The sequence below is a fragment of the Lonchura striata genome, chromosome 1A (assembly GCF_050655825.1).
Source record: "Lonchura striata isolate lonStrDom1 chromosome 1A, ASM5065582v1, whole genome shotgun sequence".
Lineage (NCBI taxonomy): Eukaryota > Metazoa > Chordata > Aves > Passeriformes > Estrildidae > Lonchura > Lonchura striata.
Window position 1 is genome coordinate 75858853 of NC_140741.1, and position 27128 is coordinate 75885980.

General features: G+C 56.8%; 1 protein-coding gene across 1 annotated transcript in view; it reads left to right on the forward strand.

Annotated features, from left to right (window-relative positions):
- The window catches only part of SHANK3 (SH3 and multiple ankyrin repeat domains 3), a 149677-nt gene that overhangs the window by 113505 nt on the left and 9044 nt on the right, over positions 1-27128 (forward strand). The window contains exons 18-21 of the mRNA XM_085568304.1: positions 745-768; positions 2561-2688; positions 4293-4395; positions 14776-17101. Of these exons, the coding sequence (XP_085424430.1) occupies positions 745-768; positions 2561-2688; positions 4293-4395; positions 14776-17101 (2581 nt within the window). The remainder of the gene's footprint in view (positions 1-744; positions 769-2560; positions 2689-4292; positions 4396-14775; positions 17102-27128) is intronic.

Consider the following 27128-nt stretch of genomic DNA (forward strand, 5'->3'; position numbering starts at 1 on the left):
CCCCCCTCCCAGCAATTCCCAGTTTTCCTGGAGAGGGATTGGGAGCAGCAATCCCGGGAGAAGGATCTGGAGGCCGTTCCAGCTCTGATCCCACAATTCCCATGATTTTTTCAGGGAATTGTAGCGCTCATTCCCACAGATCAAGGAATGGGCTGCAGCCATTCCAGGGAAAACAGGGGATCCATCCTCTTCCCGTCCTTTTCTCGGGATGGATCAGCATTCCCAGGATTCGGCTCGGAGCCGCTCTCCTTCCCGAGGAACCGTCAGGGAAAGGGACATTCCCAAATAAAGCTCTGCCGGGTGCTTCCCGCCCCGTTTTCCATGGATCCCAAACAGCCCCTCTGCCCTTCCCGACGCTTTCCCTGCCATTCCAATCCCCTTGGAGCAGCAGATTCCCAGCAGGATGCTCTGGGATCCCCCCTGGGATCCCAAAATCCATGGGCTTGGATGCAGGGAATTGCCCTGGGAGCTCTTCCATGCCTGGGGACGGAATTCCAGCCGATCCTGCCCCGGCTTCCCTGGATCCATGAGGAGGGCAAGGGATGATCCCAGCCTGGAGCTGGGATAAATCCCAAATCCCGGGTCGGAGGGACGATCCCAGTGGATAAAGGCTGGAATTCCGAGGTGCCCTGCCCAAATCCCACATCCCAGGCCGGATCCTGTGGGAAGAGCCAGGCTGGAGCCGGGAATGGGGGCGGGAATTGTTCCATGCGGTTGATTCTGTGTTTTGTTTCCCATTCCAAGCCTCCATGCGGAGAAGGAAAGGGGGTGAGTGAAACCGAAATTCCCGGGATTCCGATCCAGACTTGGGGGAGATCCCGGCATCCCGAGGCTCGCTGTTCCTGCAGCGTCTCAGGGAATTCAGCCAGAATTTTGGAATTCGGGATCGGCTCCGGTGTCTTGGAGAGGCTCCGGCAGGAACTGGAATGCCTGGAATTGGAATGCCAGGAATTGTGAAGCTGGGAGTTGGGATGTCCACCGGGAATTCTGCTGGGTGCGGGCGGAATGCTCCTGTATCCCAAAATTCCCAGCCCTTCCATTCCCAGGTGTGATCCCTGCTCCGGGTTTTCCCCACGGGAATGTCCCGTGTGGGATCCGAGGGAATGACAGTGCCCAGCTTTATCCCAAATCCCCAAAGCCTCTCCTGGCAAATCCAGGGAATTTATCCTGCTACTCCTGGCCGTTCCAGGCAGTTTATCCCGTTATTCCTGGCAGTTCCAGGGAGTTTATCCCATTATTCCTGGCAAATCCAGGGAGTTTATCCCGTTATTCCTGGCAGTTCCAGGCAGTTTATCCCGTTATTCCTGGCAAATCCAGGGAATTTATCCATTATTCCTGGCAGTTCCAGGGAGTTTATCCCGTTATTCCTGGCAGTTCCAGGCAGTTTATCCCGTTATTCCTGGCACTTCCAGGCAGTTTATCCATTATTCCTGGCAGTTCCAGAGAGTTTATCCCGTTATTCCTGGCAGTTCCAGGGAGTTTATCCCGTTATTCCTGGCAGTTCCAGGCAGTTTTCCCCGTTATTCCTGGCAGTTCCAGGCAGTTTTCCCCGTTATTCCTGGCAGTTCCAGGCAGTTTATCCCGTTTTATTCCTGGCAGTTCCAGGGAGTTTTTCCTGCTATTCCTGGCAGTTCCAGGGAGTTTTTCCTGCTATTCCTGGCGGATCCATGTGGATTATCCCGCTGTTTCCACCCTGAGGATGTGCCGGGAATGTCGCAAGAGGGCTGCAGAAAAACCGGGAAGTTTTTGGTGGAAGGGTTGGACCTGGGTGGGATTGAAGGTCCCTTCCCACCCAACCCTTCCTGGGATTTTCTGATCCAGGATTTTCTGTCCTGGTGGTTCCCATTCCATGTTCCCCACGGAGCTGGGAATGTGGGATCAGCTCAGGAGGGATCCGTGGGAATTAATCCATGTCTACCTCCTGCCTTTTCCCATATCCCAGGGTTCAGGATTCCAGCTGGAATTCCCAAGGGAATGGATCCACTGGGATACATCCGGGCACAGCTTGCTGTTCCCAAGGGATAAAAGTGCCGGGATGGATCCTGGAGGAAGGAATTCCGGTCCCAGTCCCTATTCCATGAATTTGGACACAGCCATGGTGGCTCTGCCAATATTCCCAATATCTGTGGGCATCGGATCCTGCCCTGGACATGGAAAATTGGGATCATTCAGGGAGTCCATTCCAGCTGGGAATATCCCAGTTTATCCCAAACAAACGCCGGATGTGCCGGATCCATGTGGATCCCACGGACACCTCCGTGTTCTGGGATTCCCTGGGCTTCCCATCCTCCTGGCAGGACTCGGCTCATCCCGAATACCCAAAATCCGGGATGAACTCGCCGGTTAGTGTCAGGCAGAGAATTCCTTGGAATGTGGGGTGGGACAGCGCCCATGGAATACCCCGGCTGAGCGGGATCAGCCGCCCCAAATGCACGGAAAACCTCCGGCCGGGAAGAGGAGCGGTGGGGACGCTCCCTCCCATTTTCTGGGATGAGCTTCGGTAAGGGAGCCGTCCCAGGGCTGGGATCCCCGGGATCAGCCGGTTTTCCTTGGATTCCAGAGAAGCTGGACGAGATCCTGGCGGCCACCGAGCCGGCGCTGAGGGCGGAGCTGGTGGAGGCCGATTCCAGGGCGGCCACGGTGAAACAGCGCCCGACCAGCCGGAGGATCACCCCTGCGGAGATCAGTGTGAGCCAGCGGGAATTCCGTGGGAATGGGGCCTGGAATGTGGGAATGGGATGGGAGGATCAGCCCTGCGGAGATCAGTGTGAGCCAGCGGGAATTCCATGGGAATGGGGGCCTGGAACGGGGGAATGGGATGGGAGGATCAGCCCTGTGGAGATCAGTGTGAGCCAGCGGGAATTCCATGGGAATGGGGGCCCGGAATGTGGGAATGGGATGGGAGGATCAGCCCTGCGGAGATCAGTGTGAGCCAGCGGGAATTCCATGGGAATGGGGGCCCGGAATGTGGGAATGGGATGGGAATGGGATGGGAGGATCAGCCCTGCGGAGATCAGTGTGAGCCAGCGGGAATTCCATGGGAATGGGGGCCGGGAATGTGGGAATGGGATGGGAGGATCAGCCCTGCGGAGATCAGTGTGAGCCAGCGGGAATTCCATGGGAATGGGGGCCTGGAATGTGGGAATGGGATGGGAATGGGATGGGAGGATCAGCCCTGCGGAGATCAGTGTGAGCCAGCGGGAATTCCATGGGAATGGGGGCCTGGAATGTGGGAATGGGATGGGAATGGGATGGGAGGATCAGCCCTGCGGAGATCAGTGTGAGCCAGCGGGAATTCCATGGGAATGGGGGCCCGGAATGTGGGAATGGGATGGGAGGATCAACCCTGCGGAGATCAGTGTGAGCCAGTGGAGTTGAATTCCCAGGAATAGGAAGTGGAATTCCCAAGGAAGGAAGGAGAGGGACGGGAGCATGTGGAAAGGGATGGGAAGGATCCAGAGGATCTCACTGAGGAGATCGGCGTGAGCTGGAGGGAATCCCACCAGGAATGGGGATCCGGAATGAGGGAGAGGGATGAGAGGGAATGTGGAGTGGCATCCTCAGGAATGGGGAGTGGCATTCCCAGGAATGGAAGGAGAGGGATAGGAGCGCTTGGAAAGGGATAGGGAGGGATGATGGTGCTGGTTCAGGACTGGAATTCCTGGGAATGAGGAGTGGCATTCCCAGGAATGGAAGGAGAGGGAAGGGAGCACATGGAGGAGGATGGGAAGGAATGTGATGCCAAGGGGAGCTGGTTCGGGAGCGGAATTCCCGGGAATGTGGAGCCTGGGAGATCCACGGTGGGGGCTCAGCGCTCCCTTGGCTCCCTGGGATCCCCTCCAGGCCTGGGAATCCACACGGATTTCCCAGGGAAAGCCGGAAGAGCAGCTAGGGAGGAGCCTGGAGAGCCGGGCTGGATGCAGGGCTGGAATTCTGCCGGAATTTGAGGGGAAGGTGGAGGGAGGAGGAGGAGGAGGAGGAGGAGGAGGAAGAGGCTCGGGATTGTGCCAGGAATTCTGTGGGTGGGAGGCAGCTCCAGGAAAAGCGGGACGGGAGCTCCCGGAGCCATCCTCACCGGATTCCCGCCCGGAGCAGGCAGGGAGATGGGATGGGACCCAGGGAATCATCCCAACGTTTGGAATTCCACTGGACGGAGCAGCAGGAAAGTGGAGGCAAGGAGAGTCCGTCCAGTTGGGAAGAGCTCCCGTTTTCCCGCGCTCGGAAGTTCGGGTGGGAATGTCGCGTCCTTCCAGCGGCATCCAGACTGGGAATTCCCTGTTTTTCCCTTCCAGTCCCTGTTTGAGCGCCAGGGAATGGCGCATCCCGGGGTCCTGGCGGGAACGGAGAAGCCCCACGTGTCCCTCCGGAAGGGAATTCCACGGACCAAGTCTGTAGGTGAGGAAAAACCCAGGAGAATCCCTTGGGAATGGGAAGGGAGGGTCCCTGTGGGGTGTGGAGTGGGTGGGAAAGGCTCGGCCCTTCCCAGGTTGCTCTAGCGCTTGGATTTTGGAGTATCCTGTGGAATTCCATGGAATTCCGGCTTGGAGGGATGCCTGGTCCTGCTCGGAGTGGAAGGTGGGGCTGGAGAATTCCGGGAGAGAATTGTGGGAGAGAATTCCAGGAATTCCAGGATCGGCTCTGCCAAGGGCAGGGGGGCTCTGCCACCCCCAGTGTTGGCACTGGGCATTCCCAGTGGGAATGGCACCTCTGGAACTGGGAATGCTGCAGTGGGGACTTCGGAGGAGCAGGATGAGGTCTGGAGGAGGCACCTGGATATGGGGGATCCTTGAGCTTATCCCAAAAGATTTATGGAGTCTCCAAACCCAAAACCATCTCTGGTGGGTTCCTGATTCTGTTCCCAAAGATCTTTGGTGCCACCAAACCCAAAATCCAACTGTGGGAAGTCCTTGACCCCATTCCAGAAGGTTTTTGGTGCCACCAAACCCAAAATCCAACTGTGGGAAGTCCTTGACCCCATTCCAGAAGGTTTTTGGTGCCACCAAACCCAAAATCCAACTGTGGGAAGTCCTTGACCCCATTCCAGAAGGTTTTTGGTGCCGCCAAACCCAAAGTTCACCTCTGGCGGGTCCTGGACCTTGTCCCTGAAAGTTTCCCAAACCTGGCTGTGGGATATCCTGGACCTTTTTCCTAAAGATTTATGGAATCTCCAACTCCAAAACCATCTCTGGTGGGTTCTTGGTTCTGTTCCCCAGGATTGATGGCGCTGCCAAGCCTAAAATCCATCTGTGGGAAGTCCTTGACCCCATTCCAGAAGGTTTTTGGTGCCACCAACCCCAAACCAGCTCTGGTGGCTCCTAGACCTTGTCCCTAAAGATTTCTGGCGTCTCCAAACCCAAAACCGTCTGTGGTGGCTCCTTGAGCTTATCCCAAAAGATTTATGGAGTCTGCAATTCCAAAACCATTTCGGGGGAGTTCTTGGTTCTGTTCTTGACGATTTCTGGTGCTGCCAAACCCAAAATCCATCTGTGGGGTGTCCTGGACCTTGCCCCGAATCTTTATAGTGCCACCAACCCCAAAAACAGCTCTGGTGGCTCCTTGACCTTGTCCTGAAGGTTTTTGGTGCCACCAAACCCCAAAATCCAGCTGTGGTGGCTCCTTGAGTTTATCCCAAAATGTTTGTGGTGTCACCAATCCCTGACTTGGCTGTGGGGTGTCCTTGACCTTGTCCCTGAAGATTTATGGTGTTACCAATCCCAGAACTTTCAGTGGTGGTTCCTTGAGCTTGTCCCTAAAGGTTTCTGGTGCCACCAATCCCAAACTCACCTGTGGGAAGTCCTTGACCCCATTCCAGAAGATTTTTGCTGCCACCAAAATCCAAAACCATCTCTGGTGTGTCCTGGACCTTGTCCCAAAACATTCATGGAGTCTCCAAACCCAAAACCATCTCCGGTGGGTCCTGGACCTTGTCCCAAAACATTCATGGAGTCTCCAAACCCAAAACCATCTCCGGTGGGTCCTGGACCTTGTCCCAAAACATTCATGGAGTCTCCAAACCCAAAACCATCTCCGGTGGGTTCTCAATTCTGTTCCCAAAGATTTCTGGTGCCGCCTAACCCAAAATCCATCTGTGGGAAGTCCTTGACCCCATTCCAGAAGGTTTTTGGTGCCGCCAAACCCAAACCTGGTGGTGGTGGGTCCTTGGATCCTAAAAAATACAGGAAAATTTGGGGTTTCAGGGATTGTGTTGGTGCAGCTGCTCCTCTGCCGGGAATTCCATGGGAAAGACATTCCCAAGGCTCCAGAAGAGCTGGGATAAAACGGGATCGTTTGTGTGGGATGTGGAGGATGGATCCGTATTTGGACATGGAGAAATCCCATCCCAGCGTCCCAAACCCGTGATGTCCAGAGGGGAACCGGGACTTTTATCCCGGTTTATCCCATATTTTGGTCTTGGATGTGGATCCTGCCCCAGTGCCATTTGAATGAGGAGGATTCAAGAGATTCCCAAAGGGTGTCGGGAGATTCTGGGTGAGAAAGTTCGGGAAAAATCATTGGAAAAGCTGTTTAAGGGTCAATGTGCCGTGAAGAGCTGGGAATGGTTTGGGAAGGGAGCTGGAGTGGGAATGGCAGCATTGTCCGGGGTGGATCATCCACTGGGAATGTATCCATGGAATTGTCCGAGGGCTGGAGCCAGGCTGGAGGAGCTGGGAATGTTCTCCTGGAGAAGGGAAGGATCCAGGGAGAGCTTCCAGCACATTCCAGGAGCTCCAGGAGAGCTGCAGAGGGACTGGGACAAGGATGGAGGGACAGGACACAGGGAATGGCTCCCACTGCCAGAGGGCAGCCATGGATGGGAGATTGGGAATGAGGAATTCCTGGCTGGGCTGGGATTGCCAGAGCAGCTGGGGCTGCCCCTGGATCCCTGGAATGTCCCAGGAAAGGTTGGATCAGCCTGGGATCTCAGGAGGTGTCCAGGGGTTGGAAGTGGATGGGCTCTGAGATTCTTCCGACCCAAACCACACCAGGATTGGGGAATTGTGGGATCCTTGCCCATGGAATGCCGGCGGTGCCTCGGGAAGGGCCCCGAGCCCCCCCGGGCTGGGCAGGGGCTGCCGGGATCCGTGCAGGGAGAGCCCGGGAAAAGTGGGATCCGCCCCGGGAAAAGTGGGATCTGCCCCGGGAAAAGTGGGATCTGCCCCGGGAAAAGTGGGATCCGCCCCGGGAAAAGTGGGATCCGCCCTGGGAAAAGTGGGATCTGCCCCGGGAAAAGTGGGATCCGCCCCGGGAAAAGTGGGATCCGCCCTGGGAAAAGTGGGATCTGCCCCGGGAAAAGTGGGATCTGCCCCAGGAAAAGTGGGATCTGCCCCGGGAAAAGTGGGATCTGCCCTGGGAAAAGTGGGATCTGCCCCGGGAAAAGTGGGATCTGCCCTGGGAAAAGTGGGATCTGTCCCGGGAAAAGTGGGATCTGCCCCGGGAAAAGTGGGATCTGCCCCAGGAAAAGTGGGATCTGCCCCGGGATCGGGGCGGCTCTGCCGGCATCGGGGCAGGATCGGGAATGTCCTCCTGGCTCTGCCCAGCTCCTGCCAGGAGCCAGCGGGGATCGGGATCTGCTCCAGGGAATGAGCCCCGGGAAAAGAGGGAGCGGCCTCAGCCCGGCCAGGGCAGGCTGGGATTGGAGATTTGGGATCATTTTCCATGGAAAAGGGGCCAGGCCCTGGCAGGGGCTGCCCAGGGAGCTTTGGAGTGCCCATCCCTGGAGGTGCCCGAGGAATTCCCGGAATTCCACTCAGGGCTGGGATCGGGCCCAGCTGGGACTCGGTGCCCTTGGAATTCTTTCCCAACCTTAATAATCTGGGAATTCTCTTCTCACATCCCCATGAGAATTCCCAGCACATCCCAGTTATCCCTGACATTCCCAGCAATTCCCATTCCATGCAGCCAAACCCTCCCCGGAAAAAAGGGATTAAAACCATTCCTTGAATCTCCACCAGGAGAGCTCGGATCCCAGCGGGAGAATCCCTGCTCCGAGCAGGAATGGCTGCAGCTGCCACAGCACATCCCGACCAAAAAAAAATCCAGGGAAAAATCCCAGCCAGGAGCACCAGATCCATCCCCCCAGCGGGACAACCCCTGGAATGGAGGGGAACCAACCCAAATCCCAAAGCGGCTCCTGGAAGAAACCATTCCCGTGGAATTCCAGGAAAAACGGGGATGGAAAAGAGGCGGAGAGGGAGGAATCGGGTGGGAATGGGGCTGGAATTAGAAGTCCTTGAGCTGTCATTCCACACCCACGGCCGGGAGCTGCGCAGTCACTTGATTCCAGGGAAAAATCCCTGCACGGGCAAGGAAGGAGATGGAAAAGCAGCACTCGGATGGGGTTTTTTGGGAATAAATATTCCCCGGCATTTGTGTATTCCGGCAGCACTGCAGATTCCCAGGGAGAAAAGATAAAAAAGATTCCCACGGGGAAAAAAATTCCAGGGATAAAGGTGGTTAACCCCCAGCTGGCTGGAATAAAGAGTGGGAGGAAAAAAAAATCCAGGAAAAATTCCAGGGATAAAGGTGGTTAACCCCCGGCTGGCTGGAATAAAAAGTGGGAGAAAAAAAAATCCAGGAAAAATCCCTGGGATAAAGGTGGTTAACCCCCGGCTGGCTGGAATAAAAAGTGGGAGAAAAAAAAAATCCAGGAAAAATCCCTGGGAAAAAAATTCCAGGGATAAAGGTGGTTAACCCCCGGCTGGCTGGAATAAGTAGTGCGAAAAAAGATCAAAAATATTCCTGGAAAAATTCCCTGAATAAAAAGCAAGGATGGGAAGAAAATGGAAAAAAAAAGAAAAGCAGCAGGATGGGAGGAATATTTGGAGGAAAATGGGAAGGAGTGGGGGGAAGGGGAGGGAAGATAATTCCTGTCAGACTTCCAAGATTTCTGCCAGCGCCATCTGCTCCGGCAGCAGAGTTAAAAACGCTCCGGAGCCTGCGGAGCTGCCATGGCTCCCGGAGAGAATTCCAGAGGGTGGAGCCGCTGCCTTTGGAGGGATGGGAGGGATTTGGGACCCTCAGGACCATCGGGAATATTGGGGGGGGGCTGGGAAATGTGTTAAAGTGACCTCCGGGATGGAATCCTGGAATGGTTTGGGTGGGAAGGAGCTTCGAGATTCCCAAATTCCACCCCATTCCAAGGGCAGGGACGCCTCCTGCTATCCCTGGACACTTCCCAGGATCCAGGGGCAGCCACAGCTCCTCTGGGAATTCTGTCCCAGAGCCGGATGTTCTGGATCCGCTCCCTTCTAGGGATCTTGGCGGATCCTTTAGGGATCTTTCCCAAGGACGAATTCCCTTGGGAATTCCAGGAGCATCTCCAGGCTCCAGGTGCTGCAGGGATGGAGCTCAATCCCAAAATTCCAGCCCCCAGCATTCCAGGCTGCTCCCGGACTTTCGTTCCCCGCTGGAGATTCCCAGGCGGATCCCAGCATTCCATGAAAAGTAAATAAAGCTCGGCTCTGGATCATCCGTGCTGGGAATAAAGAGATCCTGCTTTTCCATACTCCTTGAAATTCCTGGGAGGAATTTCTTCCTCTCCCGAGATTCTGTAGGAATTTGGCCGTGGCAGCCGGGATGGGGGAAGGATTTGGGCAAGAGGAGACAACAACAGCCCCGGAATTTGGGAAAACCCTTCCCTGAACCCAGCAACTCCACTGGAATTCCAAAGGATCCGCTGGGGGCGGCTCAATGGAGAAGGATCTGCTGGAAAACTTTGTTCCTGAGGCTGGTGGGATGCAGGGATGGATTGGGAAGAGCATTCCCAGCAGGACAGGGAGCGCTGGATCCGGGTCTGGGATCCTCGGGACAAGAGGGACATGGAGCCCCTGGAGCAGATCCTGGAGGGATGGGAAGATGAGGAAAAGACATGGAATTGTTGGAGCAATTCCAGAGGAGTAACTGAGGCTGGGAAAATTGGGATTGTCTCAGTGGAAAAGGGAAAAAGGGAAAAATCTGGGGTGATCCAGCTGTGACCTTTCAGGAGCTCCAGGAGAGCTGAAATTTGGGAAAGGCCTGGAGGGACAGGAGCCAGGGAATGGCTCCCACTGCCAGAGGGATGGATGGGAGATTGGGAATGAGGAATTCCTGGCTGGGCTGGGATTGCCAGAGCAGCTGGGGCTGCCCCTGGGTCCCTGGAATGTCCAAGGAAAAGCTGGAGCAGCCTGGGATGGTGGGATTGGAATGGGATGGGATTTGAGGTCCCTTCCCACCCAAACCATTCCAGGATTTTTCCGTGGGAAGAATGTCCAGATTCCGGGGGCTGTGGAATCTCCTTCCCTGCAGATATTCCTGATCCAGCCGGACACATCCCCGGGGAACATTCCCAGCGTCAGCCCCAATGGTTCCTCCCCCATTCCACGGTGGCTCCGAGCTCCCTTTTCCAGGGAATCCTGCCCAGATCCAGGGAGCAGTTCCAGGATCCGGGAGCGGCGCCGCTGCTGCGCCGACACCCGAGGTGGCTCAGCCGCTGCTCCCGGGAACATCCGGAAAACCGATGGATGATCCGGGAATGATCCCGCGGCTGTGGCTCAGCCGCTGCCACAGGGAGCTGCTCCAGGCCTGGAATGCTGGGTGGGAATAACATGGAATTCCTGGGATGTGCTTTTCCGTAGTGTCCCTTCTGCTTGGCAATTCCTTGGATGTGGTTTTCCATGGCATTCCCTCCATTTGGCAATTCCTTGGATGTGGTTTTCCATGGCATTCCCTCCATTTGGCAATTCCTTGGATGTGGTTTTCCATGGCATTCCCTCCATTTGGCAATTCCTTGGATGTGGTTTTCCATGGCATTCCCTGCCCTTGGATGTGGTTTTCCATGGGGCGCCCTGCCCCTCACAATTTCTGGGATGTTGTTTTCCTGCCTTTGGCAATTCCTGGGATGTGTTTTTTTCCATAGTTTTCCCTGCATTTGACAACTCCATGGATTTGGTTTCTCATAGTTTTCCCTACATTTGGCGTTTCCTTGGATGTGGTTTCCCACAGTATTCCCTACCTTTGGCAATTCCTGGGATGTGGTTTTCCATAGTATTTCCCGAACGTGACAATTCCCGGAATATGGTTTTTCCCTGGTATTCCCTGCATTTTACGATTCCTGGGATGTGGTTTTCCATAGCGTCCCCTCCTCATTTAGGGAAAAATGGAGGAGAGCTGGATCCAAGGGCTGGGTCCAAGGTCTGGATATCCCAACGTCACCCCTGATCCGGCAGCCACGTCCAGGACATTCCAGAGGGAAGATCCCGCTTTCCTGCTGGATTTCCTGCCCAGCCAGACACCATATTCCCGGGATGAGCTGCCCTGTTCCGTGTCCTGGGACATTCCAGGCCCAGGGATGGAGCTCAGAGCTTCCCAAATATCCCCGTGTCACCTCCTGGCCATTCCCAGAAATATCCAGAAAGGCAGGACCGAGGGGGTTTTTTTGGGATCTTCCTGCTGCTCCCAGAACATTCCACAGCTCCATCTAGTGCAGGATCTCAGATTCCCAAGGAAAAAAGGGCAAGGACGGGATCATCCTCCCAAATTCCCCCTGCCGGCCTCGGCTCCGGGATTTCAAAAAAGCTTGGGAAAGGCGCATTTTCCGTAGCTTTGTCCAGGCTCCCTTTGAACCCGTTCCGTGCTGCCGGTTCTTTATTCCCACGGCACATCCCCAATTCCCAAAAATAGCCCAGTTTCCAGCACGACCAACAGCATGGGATGGAATTTCAGTGCCAAATTCCTCCCTTTTGTCCCCATTGGATTCTGCCTCGGGTGGAATTGCTGACGGATTCCGGGCGGAGCTGCCGGAGCCTCTCGGTGCCACTGGAAGAGCGTTTTCCATAAAGGAAAATTCGCTCCAGAGGCCAAAAAAAAAAAAAAAAAACCCAAATCCTCTCCGGAGCCGTTTGAAAGCTTGGGAAGAGCAGAGCAGGGATTGGGAAGGAGGAATTTTCCCAAAGGACAGGTGAGCACGGCGGATCCGGGCTTGGGAATGAGGCTGGATGTGGGAATGGAGGAAGGGAATTGTGGCGTGAATGGATTTTCGGGTCATGGAATGGCTCGGGCTGGGAAGGCCCTTAAATCATCCCACTCCACCCCTGACTTGTTCCTGCTTTTCCATCCAAATCCTTGCAGCGTCTCCGGGCATTCCCTGAAAAAGCAGGAATTCCTGCTAGACCCCACCGGGCTCAGTCTGGCGCTGGGGAACAGATGTCACCCCTCGGAAAGCGGGAAGTGTGACGGGAGCCGCGCCCGTGCCGGTGGCACTCGGGCGTCTGGCACGTTGGCGGTGGCGGCACATCCGTCAGCGGAGCTGCTCGGGAAGGGGTGGGAACAGCTCCCGGGAGAGCTGATCCCACGGGAATGCGGCTGGGGGGGGCTCTCCGGGAGCCGTGGAATGGTTGGGGTTGAGCTCAAAGCTCATCCCATTCCCAGCCTTCCCATGGGACACCTTCCACTATCCCAAGGTGTCCAGCCCGGCCTTGGGCACTTCCAGGGATCTGGGGGCAGCCATGGCTTTCCTGGGAATTCTGGATGGTTCTTCCTATCTCGGAGCTTCCCCTGGAAGTTGCTCCAAGATTTTTCCAGCACGGCTTGGGAAGAGGAAGAGTCTTGGGAACAAAGAAGGGTGGGAGGAACAACCCCAGCCACTTCCCAGTTTGTCCCACTCTGGGAATTCTATGGGAATGTCCTCTTCACTGCTCTCCTTGTTTTCCGGGTGGAGATGAGAAACTCATCTCTGGTTCCGTTGTTTTCCGTCTTTTCCAGGGGAAGATGGGAGACTTCTCCCTGACTCCACTCTCCCCTTTGTTTTCCAGAGACAACAAATTCATCCCCGACTTCACCTCTCTCCTTGTTTTCCTTGGGAAGACAAGAAATTAATCCCTGATTCCATTGTTCTCCTTGTTTTCCAGGTGGAAGATGGGAAACTTCTCCCTGACTCCACTCTTTTCCTGGTTTTCCAGGTGGAGACCAGAAACTCAGCCCTGACCTTGCTCTTTTCCTTGTTTTCCCAGTGGAGATAAGGAGCTCATCCCTGATTCCGTATTTTCCCTTGTTTTCCATGTGAAACTCATCCCTGACTTCACTTCTATCCTTATTTTCCAGGTGGAGACAAGAATCTCATCCCTGACTTTAGTTCTCCTTGTTTTCCAAGGAAAGACAGGAAACTCCTCTCTGATTCCATTCTTTTCCTTGTTTTCCAGGTGGAGACCAGAAACTCATCCCTGACTTTTGCTCTTTTCCTTGTTTTCTGTGGGGAGATGTGAAGCTTCTCCTTGACTCCACTTCTCTCCATGTTTTCCAAAGAAGTCATCCCTGACTTTGCTCTTTTCCTTCTTCCAGGGGAAAACGAGAAGCTCCTTCCCTGACTTCACTTCTCGTTTTCCAGCTGGAGACCAGAAACTCATCCCTGATTCCATCGTTCTTGTTTTCCAGGTGGAAGACGGGAAACTTCTCCCTGACTCCACTCTTGTCCTGGTTTTCCACCTGGAGACCAGAACCTCATCCCTGATTCCATTGTTCTTGTTTTCCAGGTGGAAGACGGGAAACTTCTCCCTGACTCCACTCTTTTCCTGGTTTTCCATGCGGGGACCAGAACCTCATCCCTGATTCCATCGTTGTTGTTTTCCAGGTGGAAGACGGGAAACTTCTCCCTGACTCCACTCTTTTCCTGGTTTTCCACCTGGAGACCAGAAACTCATCCCTGATTCCATCGCTCTTGTTTTCCAGGTGGAAGACGGGAAACTTCTCCCTGACTCCACTCTTCTCGTTTTCCATGCGGGGACCAGAAACTCATCCCTGATTCCATCGCTCTTGTTTTCCAGGTGGAAGACGGGAAACTTCTCCCTGGCTCCACTCTTGTCCTGGTTTTCCACCTGGAGACCAGAACCTCATCCCTGATTCCATTGTTCTTGTTTTCCAGGTGGAAGACGGGAAACTTCTCCCTGACTCCACTCTTTTCCTGGTTTTCCATGCGGGGACCAGAACCTCATCCCTGATTCCATCGTTCTTGTTTTCCAGGTGGAAGACGGGAAACTTCTCCCTGACTCCACTCTTTTCCTGGTTTTCCACCTGGAGACCAGAAACTCATCCCTGATTCCATCGCTCTTGTTTTCCAGGTGGAAGACGGGAAACTTCTCCCTGACTCCACTCTTCTCGTTTTCCATGCGGGGACCAGAAACTCATCCCTGATTCCATCGCTCTTGTTTTCCAGGTGGAAGACGGGAAACTTCTCCCTGGCTCCACTCTTGTCCTGGTTTTCCATCCGGGGACCAGAAACTCATCCCTGATTCCATCGTTCTCCTTGTTTTCCAGGTGGAAGACGGGAAACTTCTCCCTGGCTCCACTCTTGTCCTGGTTTTCCATCCGGGGACCAGAAACTCATCCCTGATTCCATCGTTCTCCTTGTTTTCCAGGTGGAAGATGGGAAACTTCTCCCTGGCTCCACTCTTGTCCTGGTTTTCCATGCGGGGACCAGAACCTCATCCCTGATTCCATCGTTCTTGTTTTCCAGGTGGAAGACGGGAAACTTCTCCCTGGCTCCACTCTTCTCATTTTCCACCTGGAGACCAGAAACTCATCCCTGATTCCATCGCTCTCCTTGTTTTCCAGGGGAAGACGGGAAACTTCTCCCTGACTCCACTCTTCTCGTTTTCCATCCGGGGACCAGAAACTCATCCCTGATTCCATTGTTCTTGTTTTCCAGGTGGAAGACGGGAAACTTCTCCTTGACTCCACTCTTCTCGTTTTCCACCTGGAGACCAGAACCTCATCCCCAATTCCATCGTTCTCCTTGTTTTCCAGGGGAAGACGAGAAACTGGCCGCCTCCTTGCTGGACGGGAAGTTCCCACGGAGCACCTCCATGACGGACACGGTCCGGGAAGGCCACGGGATCCCCCCTCCCCCGCAGACCGCCCCTCCCCCGCCGCCCTCCCCCTATTACTTCGACACCGGCCCCCCTCCGTCCTTCTCGCCGCCGCCGCCGCCGGGCCGGGCCTACGACACCATCAGGTCCAGCTTCAAGCCGGGCTTAGAAGCCAAACTGCACGGGCTGCCGCAGGTGCTGAGCGCGGCCGAGATGTACGACCAGGCCAGGGGCTCCATGCCCTACCCCGAGCGGCAGAAGAGGGCCCGCTCCATGATCATCCTCCAGGATTCCTCCCACCTCCCCGTGGAACCCACCGAGATCCCGCGGCCCGGCCCGGCGGCGACGCCTCCGGAGAAGCTCAAGAGGAAGGGCCGGGTCATCGACAACCCCTACGCCAACATGGGCCAGTTCAACGTCAGCCTCTTCGCCCCCACCAAGCCGCAGAGGAAGAAGAGCCCCCTGGTCAAGCAGCTCCAGGTGGAGGACGCCCAGGAACGGGCGGCCTTGGCCATCACCGGCGGCTACTCCTCCCGGGAGCCGTCGCCCACGCGCCGGAGCCACCGCCTGGACTACCAGCACCACCCCGGCATCGCTCAGGTGGAAGCCGCCGGCCTCCCCTTCGCCACCGCCATCGCCGCCGGCGTCATGAAGGACCGGGACCGGCGGCTGGACGAGAGGAGGAAATCCACGGTGTTCCTGTCGGTGGGAGCCATCGAGGGGCCGGCGCCGGGCGGCGGCGAGATGCCGTCGCTGCAGCAGTCGCGCTCCATCGACGAGCGGCTCCTGGGCAGCCGGGACGTCCTTCTGCCGTCGCCCGTGTCAGCTTTAAAGCCATTAATCAGCAGCTCCTCCTCGACCTTCATCCACCCCCTGACGGGAAAGCCCCTGGACCCCAACTCGCCCCTGGCGCTGGCGCTGGCCGCAAGGGAACGGGCGCTGTCCACTCAAGTCCCATCCCGGTCGCCCACCCCGATCCACAGCCCCGACTCGGACAGAGCCGCGCCCCTGTTTGTGGACATCCAAACCAAAGAACCGGACAGGGGGGACTTGGAGAGCTTGGTGTCCCCCGCCTACTCCCCCGGTGGGAAGGCGGCGATGGCGGCCGACGCCGGCGCTCTGACCCCCACCAAGAGCCCCTGGGCGACTCCAACCACCCTGCGGAAGGAGCCCGAGGTGCGAGCGGAGCTGCCGGGCAAGGAGGAGAAGAAACCCGAGGACAAGAAGTCCATGATCATCAGCATCGTGGACACGTCGCAGCAGAAGACCGCCGGCCTCATCATGGTCCACGCCACCAGTAACGGCCAAGACGAGATAGGCCTGGAGATCAAAGAGGAGAGCCCGGCCGTGCCCGAGGTCTGCGCCGAGCCGGCCGAGTCCCCCAAGGCCGAGCCCCAGCCCAGCCCCGTGGGGAAGCCGCCGGCCAGCCCGGCCTCGGAGAAGGCGCTGGGCCAGGGCAGCTCGGAGGAGGAGGTGGAGCCCTACACGGTGACCCTCCCGCCGGCCCAGCTGTCCTCCAGCGACGAGGAGACCCGCGAGGAGCTGGCCAAGATCGGGCTGGTGCCGCCCCCGGACGAATTCGCCAACGGGGTGCTGGTGACCACCCCCGGCACCCCCGTGAGCCAGCTGGCCGCGCCCGGCACGCCGTCCCTGCCAGCGGCAGCAGTAGCACCTTCTCCCCCCGGCGCGACACCCTCAGGGAAGCCCTCGGACGCCCCCGCGGCCCCGGAGTCGGCGGCGGACTCGGGAGTGGAAGAGGTGGACACCAGGAGCTCCAGCGACCACCACCTGGAGACCACGAGCACCATCTCCACGGTCTCCAGCATGTCCACGCTGTCCTCGGAGAGCGGCGAGCCCACCGACACCTACACGTCCTTCGCCGACGGCCAAACTTTTCTACTCGAGAAGCCACCAGTGCCTCCAAAGCCCAAACTCAAGTCCCAGCTCAGCAAGGGGCCGGTTACTTTCAGGGACCCACTTTTGAAGCAGTCTTCGGACAGCGAGCTCATCTCCCAGCACCACGCGGCCACGCTGGCGGCCACCAGCGCGGCCCGGCCACGCTACCTCTTTCAGAGAAGGTCCAAGCTATGGGGGGACCCCACGGAGAGCAGGCCCGGCCACGGGGCCGAAGAGGACAAACCAACTGTGATCAGCGAGCTGAGCTCCCGCCTCCAGCAGCTCAACAAGGACACGCGCTCCTTGGGCGAGGAACCGGCCGGCTCCACCCTGGATCCCGGCAAGAAGTCGCCGGTGGTGGCCGCACGGTAAGAGCCGAGCGTGGCCGGGGCTGGGGACGGGGCGGGTGACGCGGCCGAGGAGCTGGATGTGGCTTTGAGGGACATCTCGGAGCTTCGGGCGCTCGGCGGAGGGGCCGGACGTCCGCTGGAGTTGTGGGACGGGGTCCCGGCGCGCCGTGGCTGTGGCTGCTCCCCCGCTCCGCCCTTCCCGCCACTCCGTGTCCTCCCGTCCCTGTGGCAGGGCTGTGGTGACGATGACAATGCCATGGTGACGATGGTGATGCCGTGGTGACAATGGAGATGATGTGGTGACAATGGCAGTGCTGTGGTGACAGCGGTGATATGCTGTGGTGACAATGGCAATGCTGTGGCGACAATGACAACATGCCGTGGTGGCAATGGCGATGCCGTGGTGACAATGACAATGCTGTGGTGACAATGACAATGCTGTGGTGACAATGACAACATGCTGTGGTGACAATGACGATGCCATGGTGACGATGGCAATGCTGTGGTGACAATGGCGATGCCGTGGTGACAATGGCAGTGCTGTGGTGACAGTGGTGATATGCTGTGGTGGCGATGGCGATGCCGTGGTGACAACAGTGCTATGCTGTGGTGACAATGCAGTGGTGACAATGACAACATGCTGTGGTGACAATGGCAGTGCTGTGGTGACAATGATAATGCCATGGTGACAATGTCGATGCTGTGGTGGCGATGGCAATGCCGTGGTGACAATGGCGATGCTGTGGTGACAGCGGTGATATGCTGTGGTGACAATGGCAATGCTGTGGTGACAATGACAACATGCCATGGTGGCAATGGCGATGCCATGGTGACAATGGCAATGCTGTGGTGACAATGACAACATGCCATGGTGGCAATGGCGATGCCATGGTGACAATGGCAATGCCGTGGTGACAATGACAATGCTGTGGTGACAATGACAACGTGCTGTGGTGACAATGACAATGCCATGGTGACGATGGCAATGCTGTGGTGACAATGATAATGCCGTGGTGACAATGTCGATGCTGTGATGGCGATGGCGATGCCGTGGTGACAATGGCGATGCTGTGGTGACAATGGTGATGCTGTGGTGACAGCGGTGATATGCTGTGGTGACAATGCTGTGGTGACAATGACAACATGCTGTAGTGGCAATGACAATGCCGTGGTGGCAATGGCGATGCCATGGTGACAATGACGATGCCGTGGTGACAATGACAGTGTGGTGACAATGGTGGTGCTGTGGTGACAATGACAATGCCATGGTGACAATGACAATGCCGTGGTGACAATGGCGATGCCGTGGTGACAATGACAGTGTGGTGACAATGAGGGTACTGTGGTGACAATGACAATGTTGTGGTGACAATGCTGTGGTGACAATGGTGATAAGCTGAGGTGACAATGCCGTGGTGACAATGATGACATGACAATGACAATGCCGTGGCAACAATGACGGTGTCCTGACAATGGGGATACCATGGTGACAACACTGTGGTAACAATGATGATGCAGTGGTGACAATGATGATGTCACGATGATGATGCTGTGGTGACAGTGATGGTGTCGTGACAGTGGCAATGCTGTGGTGACAATGACGTGGTGACAATGACAATGCTATGGTGACGATGCTGTGGTGATGATGACGATGCCATGGTGATGATGACGATGCCATGGTGACAATGACGATGCCATGGTGATGATGACGACGCCATGGTGATGATGACAACACCATGGTGACAATGACGACACCATGGTGACAATGACAACGCTGAGGTGACAATGTCGAATCCTGGGTCACCCCCTCCATGTTCACTCCTGGCCCAGCACCACGGGTGGGTTTTTCCAGGGCTTTTCCATTTCTGAGGATCTCCAGGTGTTGTCCCACTCAGGAGGTGACCAAGGTGGCCCGTGGCACCCCACGGTGGCACCAATGCCACCCTGGTTCTGCCTCACCCCCGGCCCTAAAACGATCCCAAACCTTCCAAATCAGAGACAAATCCTTAAAAAGCATGGAAATATTAAATCCCAGCAGGAAGTGACCCAAAATTCCAAGCCTTGTCCTGCCCTTTCAGGGGTGGCCCCGCAGAGCCGCCGTGAGCCGGTGTCACCCGGTGTCACCCGTGGGTGCCAAGGCTCAGCGAGGTGCCAGGAGCTCTGGATCAGGGGCAGCTCTTCCCATGGGAAAACTTTTTCCAACCAAACCATCCTGGCCACGGCTGCTCCCAGAGCAGCTGGCAGAGGAGGTGACATTCCAGGCGGTGGCCTTGGGGACAAAGTGTCCTGGAGCATCCCAGGGTCACTCTGGCCTATCCCAGCACATCCAAACTGGGAATACTGGGAGCAGATCCAGGGGCGTCTCCCTGCCCCAGGTGTCGTTCCCTGCGGAGCCGGGTGGCACCCGAGGTCCCCTCCCTCATCCCAATAGGGGATCCTCTGGAATCGGGGCTGTGCCCATCTCCAGCGGCGCCGGAATTTTGGGAATTCCGGGCTTTTACGAGCCCTGCCAGGATCCCACGCTGGTTTGGGATTCCCTGCTGGGAATCCTCCAGCTCCCGGTGACATCGGAACGTCCCTTTCCGCATCCCTGCCCCTTCCATCCGTGTCCATCCAATCTCCAGGTTTTCCCCTGGAGCAATTTCACTGATTTCGAGGATCAGCCCTTCTCCATCCTCTCTTCCTGCCTTCCCTGTGATCCCTGCAATTCCCGGGGCTCCATGCCCTGCTCATCCAGCCCCCGGATCCTCCTCTTTTCCCACACAGCCGGTCCTCGCTCCCTGCTGGAATCCAGATCTTCCAGCCATCCCGCAGAGCCCCACATTCCCAGTTTTTTCCCTTTTTGGGAAAGTCACAGCCTTTCATCTCCTGAGTCTTGGGATGTGAAAGGCTTGAAACATTTCCTGGGAAGTCGGTGGGGGACGGAATTTTTAATGATGGCGGCCGCTCTTCTGCATTGTCCGAGTTCTCCTGGGTTTTTTATGGAATTGCTGTGAATTCGGGGAATAATGGGAGCGGAGTTAGGTAAGAGGGGGTGACCCAGTTTGGGATGCGTTTTCCAGGCTCTGGAATTGTCCAGAGAAGGGAAGTGTCACCTGAGTGTCCCTCAAGAGCTGCCGGGAGCCAGAGGTGGCCTGGAATCCCACAGGGATGGGGATAGGGAGGTGGCCTGGAATTCTGCAGGGATGGGGACACTGAGGGGTCCTGGAGTTCCAAATGGGAACACTGAGGTGTCCTGGATGCCCAGAGGGATGTACCCTGGAATTCTGCAGGGGTGGGGGGGACACTGAGGTGACCTGGAGTATCCCAAAAGGACACTGGGGCGTCCTGGAATTCCACAAGGAACAGGGACACTGAGGTGACCTGGAGTCCCACAGGGATGGGGACAGGGAGGTGGCCTGGAGTCCCAGAGAGACGGAGACACGGATGTTCCCATCCCTGATCCCTCCAGCAGCTCTGGATCCGTGGGGTTGGTGGAGCAGCTGCCAATGATTTGGGAATCATCCTGGAATTCCTCCCTCCCCACATTCATCCTGAATTCCCAGCAATTCCGTGCAAGCTCAGGGAATTCCCTGCTCCAGAGCAGTGCCCGGCGCCTTTCCCTGACCGATCCCTGTGGGAATGCTCCCTGGGAACCCCGGGAGGCCCCGATCCATGGATTTTTCCCCGAGCTCTAACTCCGGCTCTGTCTCCTCCCAAGCCGGGCGTCCACGGAAGGACCTTTGAGCCGAGGGACTGGGAAAGAGCCCAAGGAATTCTGACAGTGGGAACGTCAGGTCACCGTTCAGGCCACTGGCGGTGACAATCCTGGGACCAGGGACACCCGGGACGGTGACAATGGCAGCGGAGCAAGGGGACAACTTCCCTTCATCCGTGGTGGCCCTTGGTGGCCGTGTCCAAGAGCAGCTTCCTCGCGTTTAACCCAAAACCCTGGAATTGTTGAGGTGGGAAAACCCCTCTGATCCCACCAAGTCCAACCGTCCCCAGCACTGCCCCGTGTCCTCAAGTGCCACATCCACCACACGGCTTCTAATCCCGCCGGGAATGGGGGCTCCACCCCTTCCCCGGGCACACCCCATTCCAGCGCTTCGTCCACTTCTCGGGAAGGAATTTTCCCAAAAATCCAACTTCACCTCGAGGCAATCCCCTCTTGCTCCCTGCCCCGGCTGGAATTCCCGTCTGGGATTCCTGGAGCGGCGGCGGGATCCTGGAAAAGCCCTGGATCCTGGGAAACCCCGCTGAGCCGTGGGAGAGGCTGGGGATGTTCCGGAGGCGCTCCGGCTGCCGGGAGCCGTGCGCGGCCGAGCGCGTTCCGCATGTGACATCCGTGTCCCCAATAAAGCTGTCGGTGACCGTGACGGGTGTGTGTGTGTCATTGGGGACACGGCCATTCCCGGCATTTCAGGAGCCGCATTCCATGCCCGGAGCCAGCTCCAGCTCCGGGTTCGCTGCTCCAGCGCTCCAGGCGGCATTCCCACAAAATTCCCGCGACATTCCCATCCCGTGTCCCCCTGTCCTGTGCCCGGGAGGGGCAGCCCAGCCCTGCCAGGTTCCTGCCATCCAAAATCCCCATTGGATCCATTTTCCCAACCTTTGGGACTCACCAGGAGCATCCCAAACATCCCAAAAACCCTTTGTCTTTTCCGGCCAATCACAGTCTATCCCGCCTATTCCGGCCTATCTGATCACGGTTTAATTCCCAGGAATTTGGGATGTGGAGGGCCCGGGATTTGTCCAGATCGTTCCCAGGTAGAGCTTTGTTCTTCCTTCTGGAATTTGGAAGGAGGCTCCAAGTCCAGAACTGTGGGAGCTTTGCCCATCCCAAAGGTTTTTTCCAGCTAAATCCCAGCCACGGCTTTCCAGCTTTTCCCAGACTTTTCCCTGGCACTGGTAATCTCCAAGGCAGATTCCAGGAGAGTTCCGAGGTTTTGGGGCTCCGGAGCCAAGCCAGGGAGAGCTTTTCCAAAGGGATCTGGCTCCTGGGGACTTCCAGGAACATCCCATTGGTCCTGGTTTGGGGCTCCGGATCCGAGCTTTGCGAGGACTCCCGGTGATTCCCCAGGAGAATCCCAAATGTTGAGCTTGGAGCTCCGGATCCGAGCTCAGAGAAGCTTTGCCAACGGGTCCTGGCTCCTGGAGACTCCCAGGAACATCCCAAATGTCCCAGCCTGGGGCTCCGGATCCCAGCTCAGTTGAGCTTTTCCAACGGCTCCTGGGAACATCCCAAGTGTCCCAGGTTGGGGCTCTGTATCCGAGCTCAGGGAAGATTTTCCAAGGGCTCCTCAGAACTTCCAGGAACATCCCAAACGTCCCATTTTGGGGTTCTGGATCCAGATTTGAGGGAGCTTTTCCAAGGATTTCTGGCCCCTGGAGACTTCCAGGAGCATCCCGAGAATCCCAATTTGGAGTTCTGGATCCAAGGGGAACTTTTCCAAGGGTTTTTTGGTGTCTTTGCTCATTCCTTTGTTTCTCTTTAACTCCAAAAAGGCTCCCGGGAATTTGAGCTTCCAAAGGGAGCGTTTCCGGTGCTGCTCTGCAATTCCATGAATTCCTTTGTATTCCCACAGATCTGAGGGAGAAGGAGAAGAAACTTGAGCCCTTTGGGGTTTTAGTTCCTTTTAGGGTAAAGCTGCCTCTTTTTCTCCGATCCCAAATGAATTCCGTGTCCTGGAAGCGGCGCCACATCCCAGCAAAAGCTTGGAAAAACACCCCCTGTTTCCTTGTAGGCTTGGGGGCTTTCCCGGGGAAAATTCCCACGGGAAGCAGGGATTTGGGATGGGAATCGAGGGAATTGGCTGCGGGCAGGGAAGGAAAAGGGGGATTGGGATCGCTGAGCGAGGAATAGAGGGGATTTGTGTGGCAGGGAGGGGTGGGGGTGAGGTGGCCACTTTTGGAGAGGAGGTGGCCAGGACTGAGGAGGAGTGGGTGGGATTGGGATGGAGGTGGCCAGGATTGAGGAGGAGTGGGTGGGATTGGGATGGAAGCGACCAGGATTGAGGAGGAGTGGGTGGGATTGGGATGGAAGCGACCAGGATTGAGGAGGAGTGGGTGGGATTGGGATGGAGGTGGCCAGGATTGAGGAGGGGTGGGTGGGATTGGGATGGAAGCGACCAGGATTGGGAAAGAGGTGGCCTCATTTGGAGAGGAGGTGGCCCAGATTGAGGAGCAGGTGGCCAAGTTTGGGAGAGAAGGTGACCAAGTTTGGGAAGGAGGTGGCCAGGATCGGGAAAGAGGTGACTCCCCAACATCTGGAGAGGAGGTCACCAGGACTGAGGAGGTGGCCAAGTTTGGGAATGAAGTGGCCAGGATTGATTGGGATGGAGGTGACCAGGATTGGGATGGAGGTGACCAGGATTGGGATGGAGGTGACCAGGATTGGAATGGAGGTTCCAGGGTCAGGATGGAGATTCCAGGATTGATTGGGATGGAGGTTCCGGGATTGGAATGCAGGTGACCAGGATTGGGATGGAGATTACAGGACGGATTGGGATGGAGGTGACCAGGATTGGGATGGAGATTCCAAGATTGATTGGATGGAGGTTCCAGGGTTGGGATGGAGATTCCAGGATTGATTGGGATGGAGGTTCCAGGATTGGAATGCAGGTGACCAGGATTGGGATGGAGATTACAGGACAGATTGGGGTGGAGGTGGCCAGGATTGGGATGGAGGTGACCAGGATTGATTGGGATGGAGGTTCCAGGATTGGAATGCAGGTGACCAGGACTGGGATGGAGGTTCCAGGATTGGAATGCAGGTGACCAGGATTGATTGGATGGAGGTTCCAGGGTCGGGATGGAGATTCCAGGACTGATTGGGATGGAGGTTCCAGGATTGGAATGGAGATTCCGGGATGGAGATTCCAGGATTGATTGGGATGGAGTTTCCAGGATTGGAATGCAGATGACCAGGATTGGGATGGAGATTACAGGACGGATTGGGATGGAGGTGGCCAGGGTAGGGATTTAGGTGGCCACACTACTGATGGCCACAACCCCTGTGTTGTCCACCGTCCCTCTCACTGGGCTCCATGGATTCCGCTTCCCATGGGAAGAGGCTCCTCCAGGGTTCCTCAGGCACAGTGGGATCTCCTGGATCCCCTCCCCTCTGGGTTTCCATGGAATTTCCCCAGGTTCTCGAAGGACATCCGGCTGAGGCTGGGGACCTTCAGCACAGCAGAGCCTTGGGAGAGCTCAGGGAGGCTGAGCGGTGGAAAACCAGGAATTCTGGGGGGCTGCACTGAGAGGACCCTTCCAGGCCTGGATCCCAGATGATCCTGAGGTGCCGCGGGATCTGGGAAGGGTTTGATGCCTACAAGGAGACAGGGTCCCAGCACGTGTCCTGTCCCGGTGTCACCGTGTCCCCGCGTCACCGCTCCGCTGGCTTCTCCCATCCCCACATCACCCATCACCCTCATCCCAAGGAAACGGGCTTTTCGGGAAATTTGGGAAGAGCGGCGAGGGGTGCCTGGAGCTCCATGGGATGAGCTCCAGGTCCTGAAGGAGTGGAAGTGTCCCCACGTTCCCGTCAAACGGGGGTTTGTCACCTATTCCTTGAGGTGGGAATCATGGGAAAAGGGATTTTCCTTGGAGAAGTCCAGAGGGATCTGTTCCAGGAGGAGCTCAGGGAAGGAGGGAGTTCCGATGTTCTGCAGGATCTCTCACGGGAAGAGATTGGCTTAGGAAGGCCCAGGGCCAACACTCGAGGAATTGGGAATTTTCCTATGGATTCCCGTCCAGAATTCCCTTTTCCTGCTGAGATCAGAGAAGGAAAAAGGGAATTTTAGTTACAACGTCCCGGACCCTGCCCGAGCTTCCCAGACACCAGGATTGCTCCGGATTGTCCCTGCTCCGGGACAGAGCTCTGGGATAAATCCCAATTCCAAAACCACTCCAGACAAATCCCAGCTGGAGCCTGAGACCCCCTTGGGTCTCCTCCCTATCCCTGCTCCGGACCGGGATGCTTTTCCCAAGGGATAACCACGCGTCCTTCCCAAAAATTCCCAAATCCACATTCCCAAATGATCCCAGATTCTGCTCCAATGGCAGCTCCCAACTTCTGGCATTCCCGAGGTGTCCCCGCTCTCGGCACAGCTCCGACATTTCCTGCCTGTTCCACTGTGGAAAGGGACAAAATTGGGAATAATCCAGGAGGTTTGGGGGTTTTGGAGCCGCCATTCCAAACCTGGAAGCTCCTGGTTCTTATCCGGGTGAGATGAGGCCATTCCCTCCTTCCCGACAGCGCAGCCCAGGGATCCCGGGGAACTTCCACGGGTTATTCCCTCTGGGAAGCACCGAATCCCCGGGAACATCCCGTGGCCTTTGGGGGTGGCCGCTGGCACCATCACCGTCACCAGCCCTGGGGGGGACATGGAAAAACTTGGGAATTTTGTGTCGGCTGCTCGGTGTTGTTTTGGCTGTGGGGCATTTTTCTCATGCATTTGTTGTTTCCTTCCTTTCCCAAATCCCTGCCTTGCCTAAATCCCTCTTTCCGATATCCCTGCCTTTCCCAAATCCCCATTCCTTCCCAAATCCCTGCCTTTCCCAGCCTTTCCCATTTCCCTGTTCCTCCCCAAATCCCTGCCTTTCCCATTTCCCTGCCTTTCCCGAATTCCTCTCTTTCCCAAATCCCCATTCCTTCCCATTTCCCTGCCTTTCCCGAATTCCTCTCTTTCCCAAATCCCCATTCCTTCCCATTTCCCTGCCTTTCCCGAATTCCTCTCTTTCCCAAATCCCTGTTCCTCCCCAAGTCCCTCCCTTTCCCAAATCCCCATTTCTTCCCAAATCCTTCTTCTTCCCAAATCCCTGCTCTTCCCAATCCTCGCATTTCCCATTTGCCCGCCTTTCCCAAATTCCTCTCTTTCCCATTTCCCCGCCTTTCCCAAATTCCTCTGTTTCCCATTTCCCCGCCTTTCCCAAATCCCTGTTTTTCCTCAAACCCCTGCGTTTCCCATTTCCCCGCCTTTCCCCGATCCTGCCCTTCCCAAATCCCCGGCTTTCCCGAACCCCTGGCCCTTTCCCGAATCCCTCCCGTCTGCTCCCTCTTTTCCCAGCCCTCGCAGCAGCTCTGTCGCTGTCCAACCCTCCCGGCTTTGGCTGAATCCATGCAATTCCAACCGCCCCATTCCCAGCTGCCCACGCCCTCACCCATCCAGCGGGAACCACCCCGATCCCCCCAACTCCCACCCCCTCCATTCCCCCATTCCCGATCATTCCCAATCCCCCCCCTCTCCCCAAACCCAACCGGGGGTCTCCACTCAGGGAACACCAAGGCCGGATCGATTCCCGCGGTTCTCCCGGCCCCGAATCCCTCGGGATCGACGTCCGGTGGCTTCTTTTCCGTGTGGCGCTTCCCGGACCGGAGCTAACATTTCTCTCATTGCCTCTTTTCCTGCTTCCATGTGCATGTCCCGCTGCTCTGTCCTAGATCCGCCTCTGGCCTCCGGAGGGTGGGCGAGTTGTGTAAGTGAGCACGTTCCCATTCCATAGCTCCATCCCACCGGGAATGTCCCATTCCTCACCTGTCTCTTCCCCTCCCCGCTGCGGCCCCGCTCCCGCCGGTGTTCCCGAGGTTTTGGGGTGCTGCCGGCGGGAGCGGCGCCGGCTCCGGGATGTGCGCGTCCCTCGGGAGCATGGCCCTGTCCCCGTGCTGTGGTGGCGTGTCCGGCTCTTCCCGCTGGTGTTCCTGCTGAGGAAATTCCCGTCGGGATCCCGGGCGATTGGGGCCGTGGGGTGGGAAAGGGGTGGGAGGTCCTGGAGCAGCTCGGTCCTTCGGGAAGGGTGGGAGAGACACCAGGGAGCGGGAAAAGGATCCCGGGAAAGGTGGAAAAGACCCCAGAAGGATGGAAAAGGTCCCGGGAAGGGAGTGGAAGACACCGGGAAGTGGGAAAAGGGAAGGACACCAGGAAAGCGGGGAGAGACCCCAGGAAAAGTGGGCAAGGATCCCAGAAAAGGTGGGAAAGATGCCAGGAAAGGTGGGAAAAGACCACAGGAAGGGTAGGGAAGGAAATGTGGGAGAGACACCAGGAAAAAGTGGGAAAAGGATCCC